Here is a 24673-nt window from a genome sequence, read left to right on the forward strand (position 1 = left end):
ATACTTAGCTTCACAACTAGAAGTGGCCACAGTGGGTTGCTTCTTGCTGAGCCATGATATACATGAATCACCAAGGAAAAAGAGAAAACCACTTATGGACACTCGTGTGTCGTAACATCCAACCCAGTCTGAGCTTGTAAATGCATATAGCTATGATTTACCCCCTTGGGATAAAACAATCCAAAGTGCTTTGGTGGTAACGGAACACCCGTTTGACAGACTGCCAATGCTTTGTGCCTGAACTATGCATAAATGTACTCAATATTAAAACCCCATACTGAATGTAAATCGTGTTAAATAAGAAGCTCAGACATCCAATAGCTTCTTGACACAAGCCAGCATCAAAAGGGTCACCTGCATCTTCAAGCCTAAGTTGCAAGCTAGGTCCCATAGGTGTAGCAAGATTTGCAGTCTCCAAGGGGGAAAACCATTCTCCAAGTGAAATTTTTCGAGCAAAGGGAAAGCTGAGCAAAACCCACTAAAATAACCTCCAAAAAGAAGGAAATAGTTACACTTTCTAAACATGCACATGCAACTATAACACTATAGTTAACACAAAAGTTAGAGCATTTAATTGAACAAATGACACCAGCCATCACCTAGAAAAAAACATGAAAACATTGGTTTCCTCATACGCTATCAAAACTCAGCCAGAGTGAACCTAAGTTTGGGTTTTGTAGTGCTAATCCAAGCTAAATTTTTATATTCCAAGGGTACAAGCATGCCTTTAATATTGAGGTCACCATAAGAAATTTCACCACAACCCAATAAAAGCATTCTTGAAGCCACATGCGGACAAATCTTTTCAAATGAGGCAGATTTCTTTTATGGGCCATGCTTCAGATGAGGTAAATTTTCAAGTTATTAGCTTTTATGTTAGTATGCAAAGCTATGTAGCGAGGTATTTAATGGTGGGATTATATTAGTTCGACCCAGTGCTAGTGACCCAGTTCCAGTAGAGAGTGTTAATGTTGATAGATTTTTCTTGCATCTTGATTGCCTTAATACATCGGTGGGTTCAATTCGGACTTGAAGTTTCTCAGTGACGATACAGTGTGTTAAATAGTAGAAGGGACGATACATCAAATCTGGTGGAACATTGCACATGTTTAGCAAGAGATCATTTGATTGGTCAGGATCTACCCCCATGATAATACTAAACGTGTTACCTTAACACATCGGTGGGTTCAATTCGGACTTGAAGTTTCTCAGTGTGTTAAATAGTAGAAGGGACGATACATCAAATCTGGTGGAACATTGCACATGTTTAGCAAGAGATCATTTGATTGGTTAGGATCTACCCATGATAATACTAAACATGTTATCTTTGGTATAATACTAAACGTGTTATCTTTGGTATATCAACCCAAGTTTTCCTTGAGAATTAGAACTTGAAGATATAGTTCCTAGTTAGGACTGACCTGATGTATAGCTAATTTCACAGTTGTGCATTTGGTAGAGGATATGATACAATAGGAGAGTTATATCATGGGTGTTTTGACTTGAACACTCTCTTACACTTTCAAATGACATTTATAATGAGAATGTTTAGATATATGATAGTTCTGTGGTTCTTAGAGAGAAAAGGTATTTGTATGCCTTGGGTACGAGGAATTACTCAATCCTAAGAGGATAGGTAATTTGATTGGCTACAACAATTGTATTTGTCGTAACCAATCAAATTATATCATGGGTGTTATGGCTTGGACACTCTCTTGATAGGAACACTCTCTTGATAGGAACACTTCCAGAGGACATTTATAATACGAGAGTGTTCAGATATGTGATAATTCTTGTGGTTCTTAGAGATGGAAGGTATTTGTGTCCCTAGGTAGTCTAACATCACCATGGAGTCCCACCCCAAGAATGTGGAAGCCACCGTGCGTGTACTTAAGTAAGGATGGCAGAGTCACTGCAGCATGATGGGCATATCATGTATAATGGTAGCGCTACTCATACTTCATTCCATGGACCACAATCATGGAAAGGTGTTCTGAACTTTTTTCAAAATTTAATGTTATATTTGGCTCTTGCAATCTACACTTCGGCTTCTCATTTGCATGCATTTGGGGAACCAGTCTAAGCTTTGGGAAGCTTTCTCCTGAGGGCGAGCTCAGTTGCCTTTGTTTTCTGTGCAATTAGGCTTCACAGCTTATCGAACCCCCCCCGCCCCTTCCATATCCTTTGCAACCTACACATGCTGCAGGTTACTGATAACAAACAGCACGTTCTTCTTGGTGTGCAGAGGCTCCGATCAACGGCTTCCGCCCACCAGTCTTAACCTGGCCATGGAGCTTTCCATTGCTATTTCTAGGATTAACACAGCAGAGGGTTCCAGTCCTCCTGTACAATTGGAGCTTTTACCTTTGCGCCCTGTTCTCAGAAGGCCCAGCCCAGGAGTATGAATGGCTTGCGCGGCATCGATGTGAACCAGATGCCTTCCAGTTCAGAGAGTGAAGATGACGCCCAAGAGCCCCCTACCCTGCAGCTTTCTGGCCTTCCGGGCCTTAAGCGCGTGCGCGAGAAGGCAGCAGATGCAGATCATGAGAGAACTTTTCATGAGGCTACATCGCGGGCCAGCGATGAGGAAGAAGGAGGCTGTGCCAGAAAGAAGCTTCGGCTCTCCAAAGAGCAATCTGCCCTCCTTGAAGAGAGCTTCAAGGAGCACAGCACCCTCAATCCGGTAGGTCTCCTGCTCGATTGTGGCTTAATTAAGGGATCAAGCTTGATCTCGGCCTTAATCAATTGTATGGCTTAATCTTTTGCCTTAATCTTGCGCCTATGTAAAAGCCCAAAGGAATGGTGGCTTGTCCAATCGCTCAATTTTGTTCTCAAGTAATCCCAATCAGGAAGGCTGTCTTAATCTTGTGCTTAAGCAAATTATATGACAAGCAGATTGTCTTAACATTGTGCTTAAGCAAATCATCTGTCCAGCAAGTTGTTGTAACCTTGTGCTTAAAGCCAATCGTCTGTCAAGCAGGTTGTCTTAACCGTGTGCTTAAAGCCAATCGTCTGGCAAGCCGGTTGTCTTAACCTTGTGCCGAATCAACTGATATATTGTCTGTGATTTCACAGAAACAGAAAAATGCACTCGCCAAACACCTCAATCTACGGCCCCGGCAAGTTGAAGTGTGGTTTCAAAACAGGAGAGCAAGGTATGTGGATACCTTATATAACCCACATAGGTGGCTCCATCCAGGAAAACTGAAAAAAGAGGCTTGAAATAAGAGGGAAGCTCTATTGGCCCTAATTGGATGTGGACACTGTGTGTGTGCAGGACCAAGCTTAAGCAGACAGAGGTGGACTTTGAGGTGCTCAAGAGGTGCTGCGAGTTGTTGACTGAGGAGAATAGGCGGTTGCAGAAGGAGGTGGCTGAGCTGAGGGGGTTGAAGGTGGACACCCCCTGCCTCATCTCCCATGATTTCTACATGCCCTTGCCAGCGGCCACTCTCACCATGTGCCTCTCGTGCGAGCGCCTGGCCCCTCATGCCGCCACCGTCATCGCCGCGGCAGCATCCTCAACCACCACGGCTGCCAGCAGCCTCCCCTTCCCCAAGCCCCACCACTTCCCCCTCAGCTTCCCATCACAACAAAAGCCCTCGGCTGCATGCTAGGTCTAAAATTTTGGCTTCTTAAATATGCCCCCAACACCCACATCTACTGCCATACCAGTGAGATTAGTCCCAACAGCAAGAAGAAATTTTACCACTGTAATAGAGAAATCCCCTTCTCCTCCTTGAAAGAGGTTGATGGCTTTCCTTGTAGTAGCTACATAGCCTCACATACTGTTGACTATGGTCTAGTATGTGAAAATATACCTTGATTTGTAATCAATGCCTGCCTATTAAGTACAGACAGTGCCTTAATGTGTAAACTGAAACTCAAGGACTTATTGCAAGGACATTCTGTGCAGAGAGCAGTACATCAATGTGAGTTCCTTTGCTGCTTCTGCTATTTAGATTGTAGTATACTTATTTATCTTTAAATTGCACATCAATTGAGATTGAGATGAAGGTGTGAGATGGTGGTGATTTTCTCTAATTCTAAAAATGCTTGTTGAAATTTTTATTTTCCCCACACCAAGCATGGTAAGACCCTAGATTTAACAATTTTCAAATCAAAATTATCTAGCCAATCATAAAAAGTTTATTCATTTAACTTGGTAAGACTTTAGATTTAACATTTTCAAATCAAAATTATCTAGCCAATCATGAAAAATCTTGTTCATGTAACTTGGTAAGACTGTAGATTTAACAATTTCCAAATCAAAACTATCTAGCCAATCATAAAAAGTTTGGTCTTTAACTTGCAATATATCTATATATGCATGGTTTATTTATATAAAGGAGAAAATGCCTTATAATTGGTGCTTTTGAGGAATTGGATCTTGCTTTTTATTAGAAAATGATCATCTAAACCCAACATGCTTGCAATGTCAATGCATAAATGTATTTTGTATGCATTTGCTATGTATATGAATGCATGCACACGACAATTAGTCCATGTACCTATGTGTTGCATTATTTTGTATGACAATGAGTAAAACTAGTAACCACACCTAGAAGAAGTCAAAAACCATTATTAAATTCATGGGATATCTATGCATTATCATCAAAATATACCATGGATTAATAATCAAAGTGCATTGGTTGGCATATTTGCATGAATGAGTATAGACTTTTAATTTTATGCTTTCAAATAATGATCAATGATCAATTGAGTTGCATTGGTTGGCATATTTCCATGGTTTGAGATATAATGAGATAATGAGGCTCAATCTGGAAGATATCTTATATGCTTACTAATCGAATGTACACGACAAAGATTAAACATAAAATTCTAGACATAGTATTTGAAAACATGGTGCTAATGATCACTTTAAAGGAATATTGTTAGCGTCTCTTTCTCTCTCTCTCTCTCTCTCTCTCTCACACACACACACACACGCACGCACGCACGCACGCGCGCGCGCGCGTGCACACATGCACATACCCACATGCATCATCCCCATGATTAACCATTTTGTAGGTACACACACGTGCACATGCACATACACATGCATAAAAACCATCATCATCCCCATGTTCAACCATTTTGCAATGCTCTCTTGTAGTTCATCTTTACTTAAAGCAAATGATCCATTACAAGTAAGAATAACTCATTAATAAGGTTTAAAAACGTACAAAAATTATGAAACATTTCAAGAATATATTTTAATGAATGCATGCTTTAGAAGTATGTAAAATATTTCCCACAAGTGTGGTACTTGTGAATTAATTACTACAAATGTCGCATTTGTGTGGTAATAACGTGTATACAACTCATATTATCCCATCATATGGTAAATCTTAGCTTTGTCTTTAATTGCAAGGCCATGATTCACCAAATTAATTTCTCTAGCATGACTGTTGTCTAAACTTGAAAGGAAGTGCATTCCAAGGAAATTTTAAATAGTTTATCATCACGATATAAACTTATAAACAATCTTCAAAAAATTAGAACTTACCGGAACCTTAATTATGATAAAGAAACTTTCTATATCATGATTTGGTGGTGGATAGAAAGCGACTTCATGATTTATAAATGGATACAATTAGACATTTCTTGGTATGTGGTTCAGTGTATTTTAGAATTGGGCTCTAGGAGAGACAAAAAACAAAATAATGTTTAGAAATATTCAATATGCACCACATATTCATCAGTAAGCACAGGTGCTCATGAAACATGAGTGATTATAGGCATATAAAAGTTTTTATAAGAAGAAATGAAAGTGGTTCAATTGTTAGGTGATATACTTGAAATTACTAGCCAACTTGTAAATACATTTCAAGGAAGTGGCCCCCATTCTACATAAGAAGGAATTTGACACCTTTTGAATCATTATTTAAAATCTTGGCCAAGACTTATAGTGATATTAGAGGTATCAAAATTATACTCCAAACTCCAAGGTGTCCAAATGTCGGACTCCATGAAAAGTAAAGTTGTTTTTGTCTTCTCTCTTTTTTGGAGAAGAAATAATTATGATCATTGATGTTTGAAAACACTAGATGCATGGGATAATGACTAGAGAGAGAGAGAGAGAGAGAGAGAGAGAGAGAGAGAGAGAGAGAGAGAGAGAGAGGACATAACCTACAAGTTACGTCTTCTCCTTTAAATGGATGACTTTGAAGGGTTAGAAAAAAAAATCAATCATATTATGGTAGGCTAGCGTAATAGCATGGAATCATTGGCTTTTCATTGTTATAATTTATTGCTCATGCATGTCATCCTCAAAAACACAAAACACAGCCTTTTATTTGTTACTTTTTTTATGGTAGTAGTTTGAAATAGATTTCATGGCGTTTCTTTAATAATTATTTGATTTTGTTGCGATGTCCATTTCTTCCTCATTTCCTAAATGAAGAGAACCAAAAGGCTAATTTCCACATGTGACATGAAAACTTCCTACCTGTTTCAAGTTGATATATCAAAAGAGTGTAAGAAAAAAATGCCCTTTAGTGTTTTTTTTGAGGCTAAGATTGAAAAAAATAGGTTAGAGTTTCAGCTTGTTGCCTTGGCAAAGGTTTTGAAATTTTTAGTTATTAAACCAAGCTATCTCCTTATTTTGACTTGTTGGAAAAATGTTTGTTTTTCTAAATTTGATTTGAAAGACTAGAGGTGCCACCATAAAAAGATTTTGGCTAACTTGTTTTAGTCAATGTAATACTCTCCACAAACCCAACTAGTTGCAACTTGTTGAAGCATGGAAATTGGCCTGAAATAAAGGAAGGCCAACTATCGAAACAATATGATAATGGGTGTAGGCTTTGATGGATTCCCTCAATCGTCAATTTTGACCAAAATTCCTAATTGCAAACTATCTTCAATTTGTGGCTTTAATAAATACCCGAACACACTAAATATGGGAGTAAAAAAGCAACCCTGGTTGTGTGGAACATGTTTGTCAACAATAAAATAATTTTTTGTCATAGGTCTCATCTTGTGAAATGATTCTATCTAATATAATTTGGCTATGTTTGATGCACATTTACCTACATTGTCTTTTTTATAGGTGAAAGAAAGTGGCTAGCCTCATTAGCCTAGGAAACATGGATTAAATAACATTAACAAAGATGAAAGGGATTAGCGTATGATTAGGAAAAGAAAGGGTTATTTCCATCAAGGTTATCCCCAATAATGGCCTATGTTAGTATATATACATGACCACCCCTTTCACACTATCATTAATATTATCCAATGGGCATGGTCCATTGGCATTATGCTCATTATTCATATGAGACCATTATTCACATGAGACCATTCATATGAGGCCAGTCACTTTGTTACAAACCATCCCCACCTAAGAGGTTTCGTCTTCGAAACCATTGATATGTAGAATCACAATCCACATGGATGGAGCATATGTCAATGGACTCATGTCAAGCTCCCACCATGTATGGGAAGCCAAAATTGCATATATATGTCTGTAAACTACCCAAGAAGCCTTCAAAACAAGCCATAACATCTACCCCATAATGGCATAAAAGCTTTGTGTAGCTTCCAAACATTATGCATCCGAATCCCAAGGGTGTAGGGCTGTCCAGAGTGAATTTACAAGTATTTCCATCAAGCTAATTCATTGTTCTTGACACTCATTGGACTTCCAAAATGAATCCAACAACCCTTCAAACCCTTCCTATGTAAAGACAGGTTGACAAAAAGCTAGGAAGCTCACTTGTGATTCTCAAACTCACATCTTTGCATACCTATTTGTAATCCATATTTGCTATATGTGCCCCCCACTATTAACCAAAACATGTGCCACACTTTTCATTTATGCATGCCTTCACCCCTGATATACTTGCATCTTTACAACTGGCATATGCATCACTTGAGGCGTTGCATAAGGTAGCCATATTATCCTTGTCTCATGATAAACACACATAGGCAACTTCACTCTTCTTTTGATCCACCTGGAAAAAGGAGATTCACTTCCATTCTTTACATCTTCCACTTCACTCCTCTTTGATCCACCCGGGTCAAAAGGAAATCCATTCTTTACATCTTCCACTTCACTCCTCTTTGATCCGCCCGGGTCAAAAGGAAATCCATTCTTTACATCTTCCACTTCACTCCTCTTTGATTCACCCGGGTCAAAAGGAAATCCATTATCCCATGTGCAAATGCATAAACAAGAAAATTGAAGACAATTGGTAGGAGATAATAGTTGCATAAGGGGATAGAGGAGTGAGAGTGAGTCTAGGCTACCCGGGTGAGACGATAAAAGTGAGTACATCACTATCTAGAGATACATGTCGAGTCTACTCAGGCTCTGAGGAGAGGAACAGTACTGAATAGGGACACATGAGAGTTGAGAGAACAATTCATGGGAATAGTTCTTCTAAGGCATTGTACCATAATATTCAGGAATGGATTGGATCTTTTCTCACTATTGTTTTCTATCTATTCATCTCTATATGTGTTGTGTTCAATTTTGTGTTAAGTCATTCTTGTCTGGATGTGATAGGTTGTCTGGAATTGGGATACCCACAGGAGCTAACCTACTTGCATTCATGCTCATTCTCCCCGCACTTAGGAAGATGGTAGCTCAACATTCGCGTGTTGGCTTATTGCATTGGGTGCAACTGCATTAGTCGCATCTCCTCTAGAGCCGACTAGGTGGTATGGAACCACCTAGTCACATCTCCTCTAGAGCCGACTAGGTGGTATGGAACCACGTAAGTGCCAGGTCCTGACAAGACCCCGGCATATGAATATCACTATCAATGTGTATATTATTAATTGCACCTATGAATATCACTATCAATGTGCAAATTATTAATTGCACCTATGAATATCACTATCAATGTGTAAACTATCAATTACACCTAAGAATACCACTATTAATGTGTAAATTATTAAAAAAATTCATGCTTATAAGAGTACTTAATACTAATTACAACTATGAATACCACTATCATATACTTTACAATTATTATAATTTAATTTAATTGCTTCATCCCATATCCATCTAATCATGTCCACATTAAGAATAGTTTACATTTTAATGATTGTTTAAAAAAATAGGGTCATGTAGGTGTTCCATAATGACAAAAATGATGGAGCAAAATGTAGGTCATTATATAAAAACCCCATATAATATATACATATTTATATTATAAGTATTTTTAGAGTTTAATGTATACATATATGTATTATAATATGTATAATATATACATATTTATATTATAAGTATTTTTTAGAGTTTAAAACCACCCCTTGTATGGATTTGAAGTCAATAAAAGGTACCCCATGAGTTTATAATTTTTTAAAGTGTATGTATATTTTGTGTTACTCCATGAAAGGAAAAAAACCCTTTTATTATCGAGATCTCATGCTATCTCACATAATCTGAAAATGCAATTAATCCTATTGGTGAAAGAACATCCTCATTGTGTTTTTTTTGGAAGAGTTTAGCCATCTTTTTATGTTGGTTGTTTCTTTTTACGTGATAATGAGAATAGCCAATTATGAAATCACATAATTTAGATAGTAGACATGCTTGTAAAACAAGATGAAGAATAGCTAGTCTTGGCACCATATTAATGTGTTAATAATCACCTTCAAGGAATTTGTGTCACATAAGAGGTGGTGTAATGCTCCCAAAAAACATTTTTCTCATTCTTTAAAGGTTCTAGGTATTTTTGTAATTGTGAGTTAAACTATAACTAAAATATTTAAATTCTTAACTTTCTCAAGAATATGCTAAAAACTCCTCATATTATTGGCTCACTAAAGCTTTGAGAAAAGTAGGAAATTTGATTGATTGATGGTGATTCTTGTCAATCATTGGATGAAATATTTTTAATGCTTGAGCTAGTTTTCCAAAGTGGAGGGGGGTCAGATGCTACAAGGGAGTTATTGTCAAATTAAGTTCAAGCTATCATTTCTTTTGTCCAACTTACCATCAATAGTAGTGGCTGTCTAAGGTTGGAAAGGATTTAAAATAAGTACATGACATTATTGTTTATTAAAAAAAACCTTAGATATGAATTAAGATGGACATTTTTCCCCACAGTGGAGTAGGATGGATTTTTTAAGAATCTCAAAAACATTATTTTTCATGTGAAGATGAAAAGGATTCAACTCCATCATGCTTAACATGCTTTTTATGAACATTGGGTGGAAACAAGAGTACAAGAAATGCCTCTTATAGCATGTGGCTCATTTGAATGGTTGCATTTCTCCTAGAATTGTTCTTTTCAAAGAACGAGTCCATGTGTGTTTGTGTAGGAAATGCCTCTTATAGCATGTGGCTCATTTGAACCGTTACATTTCTCCTAGAATTGTCCTTTTTAAAGAATGCGTCCAGGTGTGTTTGTAGGGTCCTTTATCACTTGAACATAATACCTCAAGGAAAATCAATTGTTAAGTGGAGCTAGATTTAAGTGCATCTATTATTTGTTTCAAAGTAAGACACTCATGGTGGAGGTTGTTAACTCAAGGCCACCCTGTAAAAATTTGGGGGAAACCCAACCTCCTCTATTGAGTCTTTAGTGCACCTTATGTGGGGAAAAAATCGTAAACAAGACTACTTCCATCATTGGATCTTCTTGTTGAAGCTTGACTTTAAGAGAGATCTTACATCAACAATTCAAGGTTTGTTAAAACTAAGAATGGTCTCATCAAACAGCAAGGTCTATCATGTCACTTTCTCTTAGGTATAAAATAGAGAATTTTGGAGAGTGATATGCACCTTTTTCTTTTCTCGTGTCATTATTTTGACAAGTAAGAACACTTGCACATTACTATGGCTACATTACATGACCTTGCAACCTTCAAAATTCATTCTTTTGTAAACATCCTAATAGGATATGACTATAGATTCACTTGACAGTTGCAATATGAAAACTCTCATGGTGTTACCTTACATATTTTTAAGTTACACCCCCACCCCAAACTCTCAAGACCTTCCTTGAAAGATAATCTTCAAGATTCTCCAATTGAAGCTAGATATGTGAGTAGAGCAATTGGCATGTTCAACTTAATTGTATCTTATACTACCATAAACACATACTTTAAGGGCCACATTCTCCTAAAAGAAGTGGTGTTTAAGATGAAAATGAATGAAGTTGGCTTTGAGAAATTAATTTGTTGCAGGTCAAATGATAAGTTCCATTTTAATCCTAAAACTTTATTGTATATAAGAAATGTAACATGCTAAAATATTCACAACAAGATTAAACATGCATGGGATCTACCTGCCCACAAAAGCAATGATGTTGAACTTCTTTCTACCATTGTCAGAGACTACCCTACACCTACCCTTCAAGGTATTTAAGTTCGTGATGGTACATGACATTCCTCTAGTAATGCATAATGGGTTTCATCATCATGGACACAATGAGTGCACGAAGCAAGTTGGCACATAAGGATAAATGGAAAACCCACTTGTCCACTATTTTGTAGAATGTCAAATTTCATGTAATTAAGTATAATAGATCAAATTCTTTGTAGAATGTCAAATTTCATGTAATTAAGTATAATAGATCAAATTCTTGTGTACGTGTAGTTAAAGTGTAATAGCTCTACATCAATAAGAATATTGGAGGTGAAAGGCCGCTAGATTCTTTGGGTGCAAGAACACAGTTGGTTGCGAAATTTTACTGTTGGCCTTGTTAGTGAGGTGGGGTTCTCTCTAGCATGGGACAACCTTGTCTTGTGCAAGAGTGAAAACTGCAACATTTCTTAGCCTCTAATAAATGGAAAATATATAATTGGAGGATTTTAATGGATGTTTTGATGGGCGGCGGATTCTAGCCCCACCACCTTCCCTTTCCCCCGCGTGCTCCTCGTTCCTACACTAAGGTTTTAGAGAAAAAGAAAGAAAGAAAAACAATGGATTCCCTTTGGTTGCCAACCGGAGAGGATCATGTGAACAAGCCATCGACTACACCTACACCAATGCAGAGACCAGAATGTGAGAGGAGTTGGCCCTAGCTAGCCTCACACGTGAACGGGTTGTGAATAGGTGGTAAATGCCCTAGCTAGAGAGAGAGAGAGAGAGAGAGGGGGGGGGGGGGAGGACATGACCTCTACAAGTTACATCTTCTCCTTTACATGGACAACTTTGAAGGGTCACAAAAAAAGAAAAATCAATCATATTGTGGTAGGCTAGCATAATACCATGGACTCATTGGCTTTTCATTGTCATAATTTGTTACCCATGCATGAAAACACAGACTTTGATTTGTTCCTTTTTGTATGGTAGTAGTTTGAAATAGGTTTCATGGTGTTTCTTTAATAATTAATTGATTTTGTTATGACGTCCATTTCTTCCTCATTTCCTAAATGAAGAGAATCAAGGGCTAATTTCCATGTAACATAAAAACTTCCTACCATTTTCAAGTTGATATATTCAATAGAGTGCTAGAAGAAAATTTCCTTTAGTGTTTTTTTGAAGGCTAATTTAGTGCTAGAAGAAAATTTCCTTTAGTTGGAGCTTCAGCTTGTTACCTTGGCAAATTTTTTGAAATTTTTAGTTATAAAACTGACTTTGGCCAAGATATCTCCTTTTTTTTACTTGTTGGAAAACATGTAAATTGTTTTTCTAAATTTGATTTGAAAGTCTAGAGGTTGACTTTGCCACCACAAAAAGCTTTTGGCTAACTTGTTTTAATCAATGTAATACTCTCCACAAACATAACTGGTTGCAACTTGTTGCAGCATGGAAATTGGCCTGAAAAGAAAAGGTCAACTATGGAAACAATAGGATAATGGGTTTAGGCTTTGATGTGCTCCCTCAATATTCAATATTGACCAAAATTCTTAATTCAAAACTATCTTCAAATTTGTGGCTTTAATAAATACCCAAAAGCACTAAATATGGGAGTAAAAAAGCAACCTTGGTTGAGTAGAACATGTTTGTCAATAATATTTTTCAAAAGAATATTTTCTCATAGGTCTCATCTTGTGAAATTATTATATTTAATATAATTGGGCTATGTTTGATTCACATTTACCTAAATTGTCTTTTTTGTAGGTGTGGCTTTATACTTTAATGCATTAATGTACCACCTCAATGTATATATGTGGGTCCTAGTTGGTTGGCCATGCCAATCATGTTGACTTGTGGCATACTACCACGAAATAATTATGTGAACTTTTCAAATTCTTTATTATTATATCATAAACTTAAAATCTCAATTCATAGTACTATTGGCCCATAGTGGAATTCTACGTTTACTAGAGAGAAAAGGTAAAATAAATAAGTGGTCTCCTCTCAAGTCTCTACTTTTACATTCCGCGTCATTTTTTAATTTTTCCAACATGGTAGCTAGATACAAACTCATGAGACATGAGCTAAAAACTTGGATGACTTGTACCTAGTATGAATAGGCCGCCCTACGGGCCTTTATAATGTGCATTTTGTGAGTGGGAGGATTGTGGATGAGCTTAAATGTTTCATGCATCATCACATGGGAATTAAGCAGGCTTTGTGTAAAAAAGCCCTATGAATGTGTGTGTGAATTCCTTATGATCAAATGCCCTATGAATGTGTGTGTGTGTGTGTGTGTGAATTCCTTATGATCAAATGCCCTCATGTGAACATGCTCTTTGGCATCCCTATAAAGAGCTTGTTCACATAACCAAGCAAGGCTAGTGGCCAAAAGAAAGCATTGAATGGATATGTAAGGTTCATCACCACTGTTATTTTGGACCACGCCTTGAAACAGAAAGTTCAAATACCACCAATAGGCCACAACACTATATTAGAACAACTCAAAGTTACACCCATACTTTATCTTATATTATACTTTAAGGTTGAGAGGTCATTGTAATAGGAATTTAGGAGGAAGTTACATGCCAACCCTAGCAATGCACTAATTGGATCTTTGAGTAACCTTATTTGCATATTTTGTATTAGTGCCTTTTGAATATGTTCTAAAGGCACTTTCTCCTTTGTAACAATGTGGATTTTCACCTAGGAAGGAGTATTGAGTGCTAGAACCTCTTCAATCATGACGGCCTACACGTGATTACACATCACTCACAAACATAATTGACAATTTGATATGACATTGCTTTCACAAAAATTGGACTACTAAATTAAATATGGATGTGCTCTATGACCATCTTTTCATGGGCATCAAAGAAATAATTGCAAACTTGACGATATTTTGATTAAAGATCCACAATGCTACACCTTTAGGAGGCTAATCCATTATCCATAAACTTTTGGGAAAAATAAAAAACACATGCGTGATTAGATTTTTTCTTCTGGCTCTTACCTTAAATGCTAAAGTAATAATGCTAGTTTAGAAAATTCATAACTAGATCTTAGGGACCCACTAAATGATTTCAGTGTACCTTCAAGGATTGAAAAGGTTTCAAAGTAGGCACAACAAATGTAACTATCAAAGGGATATTGCATGTCAACACGGATTTAGTTTCTCAAATTTTTTCCCTTTCTTCGAGGAAAAGGTATCTTTGTAAAGCTTTTCTCTTAGGCACAAAAGTACACTAGTTTCTTTGATATGTTCACTTTACTTCAATATTCTAGAACATGAATGGAATTATATTCAAGGGATTATCAATTATTGAGTGCCTATACATGCTCCTTATACCATTTAAAGATGTACAATGAATCTAGTTAGTGTTCCTATGTGCTAGAGTATGCAGCTATGACTTATTAATCGCATCACGACATATCAAAATTTTCATACTATCTTATCTATGTGTACATTTCAAGATCAATTTCAAGCTCCCCATAATATGTTCGTGTCACTTATATGTTAACATGGTGGTTTTAGCTCACTCACATGGCCCTTGAACTTATCCTCCATGAATGCATTCTATTGTGTTATGTTTTACTAGTAGATAAAACATATACTCATTACGGAAGAGTCACAACATATATTTCCAAGAATAGGTTTACCCTCCTTACCCAAATTCCTTTCATGAAAGCCTAATCCCAAGCCTCACCTACCCAAACCCTAATCCTAGCCCTATGTACATTTCACCCTAATCCTAGATCTAACCAACCCATACCCTTAATAAGATTATCCTTAAAAGGAGTCAATGAAATATTTGAGTATGAAATTGTGGTTGAATCACATATATGTACACATTTGAATGTGTATACATTACAGCCTATCAAAACATCAATGCACACATAAGAATGAGTGTTAAATTTGCAGCAATGTGATGAGCTATGGTGGATCAAATGATAGAATCAACATCATTAGAAAAGAGATTAGATGATAATTAAGACATGATCAATGAGCAATTAATTGATAGCTTAATGTAGTCATGGATAATCAAAAACCACCAAATTCTCATTAGGCCAATGCCTCAATTTATAGGGTTTACATCCAAGCATCTAATCCCACTGATTTCTCCTTGATTCACTCCACCTCTTTTGCTTGATTCTCTCCACCTCTTCCCAGAATATCTCCACACCTCCTAAATCTTCTCATGCTACCCTTTATTCTCTCCCAGTAGATACTTCTCACCTTTTCACAGCTTCTCTCACATTTACAGATTCTCTTTTACAGCCTCTTGCTAAGGGCTTGTTCCCGCACACACCCAATTCACTTGTATATTTCAACACCTCCCCTCAAGTGAATACTCCTAGCACACCTGGACCATATACCAAGTTTCACTCTTACTTGATAGTCCCCGCAACCAGTGCCTCAAGTCCCTAAACTCATAGTCCTTGACACTCTCTCTCTTTATGTGTCCAAGGCTACTACAAGTGCCCGTGACCTTGACTAAAGTGCTCACACATACATCTACCACATGGCCTACATCATCGATGGCTCAAAGGGGGTTTTACTCTGTTGGGGCAGGTTACATTGGGTTGTGGGGTTTCTCTCTCTCTCTCTCTCTCTCTCTCTCTCTCTCTCTCTCTCTCTCTCTCAAAACAGATGATCTGACTCCACTTCCTTAGGAGCCTCCATGAAGTTTGTCGATGTCGGTCCTTCTCCACTGGGTTTGCTGTAGCAGTCTCTTGCCATGTGTCCTGGCTTTCCACAGTTCTGGCAAGTGAAGGTCCTTCCTCCTACTCTGCCTCTTCCTCGTCCTTGTCCTCGATAAAATCCTCCTCGGGTGAAGAATGCTTTTTCTTCTCCAGCTGTTGAGTCCATCCATTTCTTCTCTTTGACTCTGGTCTCTTGCTCTAGTAGAGCTCCTTCTATCTCGTGCAGCTTCAATTCAGGTACATTCTTTAATGTTGCTACAATGTTTTCATATTCACCTTTGTCCACACTCTTTAGAAGCACTGCTAGTGCCTCATCATCTTCTACCTTTTTGCCAATGGCTGACAGTTGTTGCTTAATGCTTTTATATTTGTTCGTGTAATTAAAGGTTCACTTTCCTTCATATCCAGTTTGTAGAATTGCATTAATAGATTTATCTTTGAATTTTTTGCTTGAGTGCCAAATAATTTATTGAGTTCATCCCATGAATCTTTTGCCCATTGTATCCCTGTGATGTGATGAATGATTTCATCATTTAGATAAGTCCTAATGCTTTCTCATTCTTGCTCTTCCACTCATTTTCCCCTCTCACCTCTGGGCATTCATCGCTCCCCTCTCACCTCTGGTCCATTCATCGCTTCCCTCAACTAGCCGCCATAGATTTTTCCTCATGAGCAAATACATGGTTTTTGTCTGCATGTATAAAACTGCTCCCCATTAAATTTGGCTATCTCTTGTGCCGTACTCATGAGATGACGTGAAGGGGGTCTTACCTCTTGATCCAATTTCAAGATTCAAGGGCAATGTCTACCCTAGGTCCAAGATGAATTAGAGCCATTGTACCTGGAGCAGACAAGATCTTCATTTTCTTTAGAAAAACAGGCGCTAGAAAAAACACGATTTTCTGCTGCTTGCGCCGACGGTTTGCAGGTTTGTCATGATGGGCTGAAGCACAAGGCTTGTGGCTATGTGTGGCTACAGTGGTTTGGGCTAATTTTATGTAGTGAGAGGGAGCTCCTCTACCAGCTGGGGGTATAGAGGCTACTTGAAAAAGAGGTTAAAAACTTAATTATCTACTAATCTTAATTAGCTAAGTGATTAGCAAGGTAATGGGCTACTTGAAAAAGAGGTTAAAAACTTAATTATCTACTAATTCTAATTAGCTAAGTGATTAGCAAGGTAATGGGCTCATAAGATTGATGGATTCTAGGCTAGGCTCTGATACCATGTTAAATTTGCAGCAATGTGATGAGCTATGGTGGATCAAATGCTAGAATCAACATCATTAGAAAAGAGATTAGATGATAATTAAGATAATTAACTGATAGCTTAATGTAGGCATGGATAATCAAAAACCACCAAATTCTCGTTAGGCCAATGCCTCAATTTATAGGGTTTACATCCAAGCATCTAATCCCACTGACTTCTCCCTGATTCACTCCACCTCTTTTGCTTGATTCTCTCCACCTCTTCCCAGAATATCTCCACACCTCCTTAATCTTCTCATGCTACCCTTTATTCTCTCCGAGTAGATACTTCTCACCTTTTCACAGCTTCTCTCACATTTACAGATTCTCTTTTACAGCCTCTTGCTAAGGGCTTGTTCTCGCACACACCCAATTCACTTGTATATTTCAACAATGAGTAGTGATGTCGTGTATATGCACACATTTAAATGTGTACACTTTACAATTCTAAAGTTGTAATAAATGTGTACACTTTACAATTCCAAAATTTGTAATAAATGTTATACTCCTGCATTTTAATTATATTTTTAAACACAATTCTTGACCTCTCTTTTGGAAGTGTACATGTTTGGATTTTTAATATTTATTCCCCCCTCTATAAATTAATCACATTAAATAAATATATATTTAATCCCCTCTAGCATGTATACATCGAGTATTAGAGCATGTAAGTTCCTCAATATACCCCCCTCCCACAACCCCCAATTACCCTATCCCTAAGATTTATAGATTGTCATATGCTTTGCCTCTCTCTCTCTCTCTCTCTCTCTCTCACACACACACACACACACACACACACACACACACACACACATGGGTTAAAGCATGAGGGTGGAGCATTGATATCCAACATTAGAATTCTGAGACTCTTTCTAGTAGTAATTTCATGACATAATAATGAAAAATTCATATATCCATGCATTTTCTCTTGATTTATGACCACCACCCTTATTCACATATACTTGAACTTACATTGAAGGCCACTACAAGGCTCTTTCTATTAAGTCTTTCTAATTAATAACTTCATTACAAAATAATGACAAATTCATATACCCATGCATGTGCTCTTGATTTATGACCACCCTTATTCACATATTTCATTGAACTTGCACCTAAATACTTCCTAGAACTATATCTCATAGAATTTATTCTGATGGACTTGTAATTAAGGTGAGACTTTTGTCTAGAATGGAAAATCATAGTGCCATTAGGATAAGGTATTAAGGTAATACTATAGTAAGAGTAGTGTTACTCACATCGTTGGATGACCCAATTTCTCCATTATTATCTTGAGAGGCATTAAGAAAATTGATGTAGAGATACCCAACAAAATGGCCCTATATTTTAGATTATTCTTGCCACCTTGATAATAAATATTTTAATCGATACGAGTTTATCATAGCTTAGCTCACGTAACATGTCTCACGTATCCATTTTTCAATTCTTATAACCAATTCATTAAATGAAAGGGCTTTTATAAATTGTAAGGAGAAGCATACCATTTTATTTTTATCAAATTACTTGAGGGACTAGGGGAAACCTTTTAAGCTTTACAAAATATAAAAAAGAAAATATTGCCAAAGTATGTGCTTTACGTCTAAGCTTATGAAAATAAATAAAATAATGTGCGTAATCTTGCACATATATACAAAGCTTGCTCAAAACTATGAATGCATTCCAAAATAGATATTTATGTGCATCTGCCTTAATCTCACCTATAAAATCATTGGTAAATTCAACACATTATTCCATAGGCAAACAAACCATCACCATAGACATGTTCCTCAGGCATAAGTACTCTAGGAATCACCCTACAATGCAAACGAGGAGGCCCCAAGGATACACCAATGTGCACCTTACTTATGATGTAATTTGGCATGATGTAGAAATAATCTAGACATCCCCAAATTGTTTAAGAGGGTGGAATAATATTTTTAAGAGGGCTTCAAATACATTCTGATAACATACACTCTATGTTTCCTATTTGTTGGATTAAATTTTTATTTTATATTCATCACTTCTATTAATTATGGTTTCTTCTTTTGATGTGCATGAACCTTCTCATAGAATTATATCCAATGACCAAAAATAAAAATAATGATCTTTCTGAACTCAAGGCCACTCAATAAAAATTTAGGGGCTTGAGTCCTTAGTGCACCTGGTGTGGGGGAAAAAAACACCAACAAGACTACTTCCATCATTTAAGGTAGTGTGGAATAAGATCAGGATGCATGCAGACTCAAAGCCAGACCACACCTTACAATAGATGCCTAACAACCACCACAGACGTCTCAGGAGCAACATGCTTAGCGGCACAAGGTGCAACAGCACCATCTTGAAGTATATTGTGGTAGCCAAGCATAGCATTACAAGTTCCTGGCAGCATCGCAGTTGGGCATTCTTATGATTACTGAGGACACAAATGTGTGTCATTGACCGACGCCAACAACAAAGGGACATATAAGCTGCATTACGCTCATATTACAGACCATATAGATCCTACGTCATATCCAATGACCAAAAATAAAAATAATGATCTTTTCGAACTCAAGGCCACTCAATAAAAATTTAGGGGCCTGAGTCCTTAGTGCACCTGGTGTGGGGGAAAAAAACACCAACAAGACTACTTCCATCATTTAAGGTAGTGTGGAATAAGATCAGGATGCATGCAGACTCAAAGCCAGACCACACCTTACAATAGATGCCTAACAACCACCACAGACGTCTCAGGAGCAGCATGCTTAGCGGCACAAGGTGCAACAGCACCATCTTGAAGTATATTGTGGTAGCCAAGCATAGCATTACAAGTTCCTGGCAGCATTGCAGTTGGGCATTCTTATGATGACTGAGGACACAAATGTGTGTCATTGATCGACGCCAACAACAAAGGGACATATAAGCTGCATTACGCTCATATTACAGACCATATAGATCCTACGTCATATCCAATGACCAAAAATAAAAATAATGATCTTTCTGAACTCAAGGCCACTCAATAAAAATTTAGGGGCCTGAGTCCTTAGTGCACCTGGTGTGGGGGAAAAAAACACCAACAAGACTACTTCCATCATTTAAGGTAGTGTGGAATAAGATCAGGATGCATGCAGACTCAAAGCCAGACCACACCTTACAATAGATGCCTAACAACCACCACAGACGTCTCAGGAGCAGCATGCTTAGCGGCACAAGGTGCAACAGCACCATCTTGAAGTATATTGTGGTAGCCAGGCATAGCATTACAAGTTCCTGGCAGCATTGCAGTTGGGCATTCTTATGATGACTGAGGACACAAATGTGTGTCATTGACTAACGCCAACAACAAAGGGACATATAAGCTGCATTACGCTCATATTACAGACCATATAGATCCTACGTCTAGCAGATCATCACAAGTATTTGGCGCCAACGACCTTGCACGGGATTAGCAAGCCACAACAGTGCTCGATTGGAGTGCTGCTAGTCGAAGTGTCCTCACCCTCCTCCAAAGTTCAACCTTTTTGGAGGCTGCTCATGCGACGCCTCATGCAAACGATGACTAAGCAGATGGCAACGTGAGCAAATATGCGATTTTCTTTTGCGCAGATGATGGAGCAGATCGCCGTTGTCTATAGCTACTGTCTAGTAATTATAGCATCTCAGCAAAACAAAGCAAAGCTGAAAGCAGCTGCAACAGTTTGGAACCTTGGATATCTGCACATTGAAGTGCCATGATTCCCTAATTTTACATAGTGTACACAATAGAGTAATGGCCTTGCTCTTAATTGCAAACATTCGGTGGTAGTGTGATTCAATATGCACATCTATGAGCACCACACCAATTCTCTGCAGGGGTAAAGATGGTTATGCCCATGCCCATGCCCAGATGTCTCTCTTCCCTCCTTTACCTTCAATTTCTCCGGTATTGCATTATTGAGCTCATCTACAGTCATGTTTCTGACTTGCTTGCTCCGAGTTCCAATCTCTTGGGGTGACTGAAACACGCAAAGCCGTTGTTGCCAAAGATATTCTAATATCTTCCGATTGTGGCAATTCCAACATATTATCTTCATATTCAATTACCAGTTTGCAACATGCATCTAGAGTGGTTGGTCGAGCTAGTACCAGATAATCATGCATCTTGTGGTCTCTAACCCCTCTCCGAAAGTAAGGTAATAACCGATCGTCGTCAATTAATCTCTCATATAGTTTGCACCTTGAATTTAAGTTCTTAAGTCGAGACACATAGTCTCTCATCGACTCCATTTCCTTTTGTTTGATATCGTGCAGTTGTGTCACAGGGCTCCATCTATCACCACTTCTGGCAAATCTGGGCACAAACACATTCTTGAGTCGTGCAAAGTTAACCTTATCCTCAGGTTTGAGGGTTGAGAACCACTAATACGTTTTCCCTTCCAGGGTTAGTGAGAAAGCGTGAATCATTGTCACATCACTGAGACAGGTCCATAGATTTCGCATGTGGATTCAAAAATCTCTACATGTTGGATAGGATATCCGTCCCTAAAGAATTTACTTTATCCGATGGCCCAAAAAAGCGTCGCGATTTTTGATCAATGCCATCCATTGATGTCACCTGACAAGGGTCTTTAGCCTCATGTGTGAATGGGTTGTGGATAGGTGGATTGGACGATAGAAGCCACACTGAATGTAAGTAAGGATGGCACACTCATTGGAGCATGATGGACCGTCTTTTCAACAATCATGGAAAGGAGTTCTTAAAACTTTTAAAAAAAATATTACTTTACTTTTGGCTTCAAAATCCTGGTTGGCTCTTGCAATCTACACTTTCAATTCTCATTTCTTCTCCTGCATGCATGTGGGGAACCAGTCTAAGCTTTGGGAAGCTTTCTCCTGAGGGCGAGCTCAGTTGTCTTTGTTTTCTCACCCCCATCCTTTGCCTCCATCGCCTATTGATTTTGCAACCTAAACATGCAGGTTACTGATGACAAACAGCAAGTTCTTCTTGGTGTGCAGAGGCTGCGATCAATGGCTTCTTGCGATCTGCCCACCAGTCTTAACCTGGCCATGGAGCTTTCCAGGGCTAGTTCTGGGATTAACACAGCAGAGGGTTCCAGTCCTCCTGTACAATTGGAGCTTTTACCTTTGCGCCCATTTTCTCAGAAGGCCCAGCCCCCTTCTAGCAGCTGTTTCAATCTTTGGGGGAGTATGGATGGCTATGGCCCTCAAAGCTTGCGCGGGATCGATGTGAACCAGATGCCTTCCAGTTCAGAGAGTGAAGATGACGCCCAAGAGCCCCCCCCTACCCTGCAGCTTTCTGGCCTTCCGGGCCTTAAGCGTGAGCGCGACAAGGCATCAGAAGCAGATCATGAGAGAACTTTAATTCACGAGGTTACATCGCGGGCCAGCGATGAGGAAGGAGGAGGCTCTGCCAGAAAGAAGCTTCGGCTCTCCAAAGAGCAATCTGCCCTCCTTGAAGCTCTGTTCAAGGAGCACATCACCCTCAATCCGGTAGGTCTCCTGCTCAATCGTGGCTTAATTAAGGGATTAAGCTTGATCTTAACAAGTGTGTGGCTTAATCTTTTGCCTTAATCTTGCGCTTATGTAAAAGCCCAAAGGAATGGTGGCTTGTGCTCCCGCAGGCTCAATTTTGTTCTTAAGTAATCCCAATCAGGAAGGCTGTCTTAATCTTGTGCTTAAGCAAATTATATGACAAGCAGATCATCTTAACATTGTGCTTAAGCAAATCATCTCTGTCAAGCGAGTTGTTTTAACCGTGTGCTTAAAGCCAATCGTCTGGCAAGCAGGTTATCTTAACCTTGTGCCGAATCAACTGATATATTGTCTGTGATTTCACAGAAACAGAAAAATGCGCTCGCCAAACAGCTCAATCTACGGCCTCGGCAAGTTGAAGTGTGGTTTCAAAACAGGAGAGCAAGGTATAGATGGAGACCTTATATGCACAGTTTTTCCTGACTTCTGTTGTAACCCACGTAGGTGGCTTCATCCAGGAAAACAGAAAAAAGAGGCTTGAGATAAGAGGGAAGCTCTACTGGCCCTAATTGGATGCTGTGTGCAGGACCAAGCTTAAGCAGACAGAGGTGGGCTTTGAGGTGCTCAAGAGGTGCTGCGAGTCATTGGCGGAGGAGAATAGGTGGTTGCAGAAGGAGGTGGCGGAGCTGAGGGGGTTGAAGATGGGCACTCCCTGCCATGATTTCTACATGCCCTTGCCCTTGCCCGCGGCCTCTCTCACCATGTGCCCGTCGTGCGAGCGCCTACTAGCCCCTCGTGCTGCCACCGTAGCATCCTCATGCTGCCAGCAGCCTCCCCAAGCCCCACCACTTCCCCCTCACCCTCAAAAGCCCTCACCTGCATGCTAGGTCTAAAATTTCGGCTGCTTAAATGTGCCCCCAACACGCACATCTACTGCCATACCGTTGAGATTAGTCCCAACAGCAAGAAGAAATTTTACCACGGTAATAGAGAAATCCCCTTCTCCTCCTTCAAGGAGGTTGATGGCTTTCCTTGTAGTAGCTAGCCTTCTTTTGTAAAGAATACGTAGCCTCACATACTGCATATTGATTTGTGAAAATATGCCTTCATTCCTTCAAATCTTTATGAGGCCGCCCAAAAAATGGTGCATGGGAATGAAGCATGAACCCCCTAGGATCTCATCATATTATAGGAAAATCATTAACAGAAGAAACAAAATATAAGGGGCTTGTTCTCCAAATTTACACATCTCCATAGCGCTCTGCAATAATCGAAGCTACATCTGTGTGAGTTCCAAAAGGTGGGGCTATTTAGATTGTAGGATACGTCTTTATTTATCTTTAAATTGCACATCAATTGAGATTGAGATGAAGATGTGAGATTTAATTCCAAAGACAAATGCTTGTTGGAATTTTTATTCTCCCCACTCCAAGCATGGTTTGACCCTACACGATAAAAATTGATATTTAACATTTTCAAATCAAATTATATAGCCAATCATAGAAAGTTTGTTCATTTAACTTGGTACGACTCTAGATTGAACAATTTCCAAATCAAAACTATCTAGCCAATGATAGAAAGTTCATTCCTTTAACTTGCAATATATCTATACATGCATGGTTGATTTCTACAAAGGAGAAAAAGTTTATTCCTTCAACTTGCCTTATAATGAGCACCTTTGAGGAACTACAACGTGCTTGCAATGTCAATGCATAAGTGTATTTTGTATGCATTTGCTATGCATAAGTGTATTACAACCTGCTTGCAATGTCAATGCATTTGCTATGCATTGCAAGCATAAGTGTATTTTGTATGCATTTGCTATGCATTACAGGCGCACAACAATTAGTCCATGTACTTATGTGTTGCATTATTTTGTATGATATTGAGTAAAACTAGTAATGACCACACCTAGAAGAAGTCAAAAACCACTATTAAATTCAAGGGATATCTATGCATTATCATAAAAATATTTTTTTAAAAAACCATGGATTAATATTTTGAAAACATTATGCTAAT

At 38.4% G+C, this 24673-nt stretch overlaps 1 protein-coding gene and 1 pseudogene across 2 annotated transcripts; both read left to right on the top strand.

Moving 5' to 3' along the window:
• Positions 1 to 2026: 2026 nt before the first annotated feature.
• Positions 2027 to 3931, top strand: LOC147621392 (homeobox-leucine zipper protein HAT4-like; annotated as a pseudogene). Its single transcript, XR_015269887.1, has 3 exons — positions 2027 to 2683; positions 3076 to 3155; positions 3278 to 3931. The product of XR_015269887.1 is annotated as a homeobox-leucine zipper protein HAT4-like (transcript).
• Positions 3932 to 22007: 18076 nt separating this feature from the next.
• LOC147621393 (homeobox-leucine zipper protein HAT4-like) lies at positions 22008 to 23908 on the top strand. Its single transcript, XM_086824555.1, has 3 exons — positions 22008 to 22672; positions 23021 to 23100; positions 23241 to 23908. Exons 1-3 carry the CDS (start codon positions 22133 to 22135, stop codon positions 23539 to 23541), a joined length of 921 nt encoding a protein of 306 aa, XP_086680681.1. The 5' UTR covers positions 22008 to 22132; the 3' UTR covers positions 23542 to 23908.
• The last annotated feature ends 765 nt before the right edge of the window (positions 23909 to 24673 follow it).

This window comes from Cibotium barometz, chromosome 30 (genome assembly GCF_041138505.1).
Source record: "Cibotium barometz isolate CiBa-2024 chromosome 30, ASM4113850v1, whole genome shotgun sequence".
Lineage (NCBI taxonomy): Eukaryota > Viridiplantae > Streptophyta > Polypodiopsida > Cyatheales > Cibotiaceae > Cibotium > Cibotium barometz.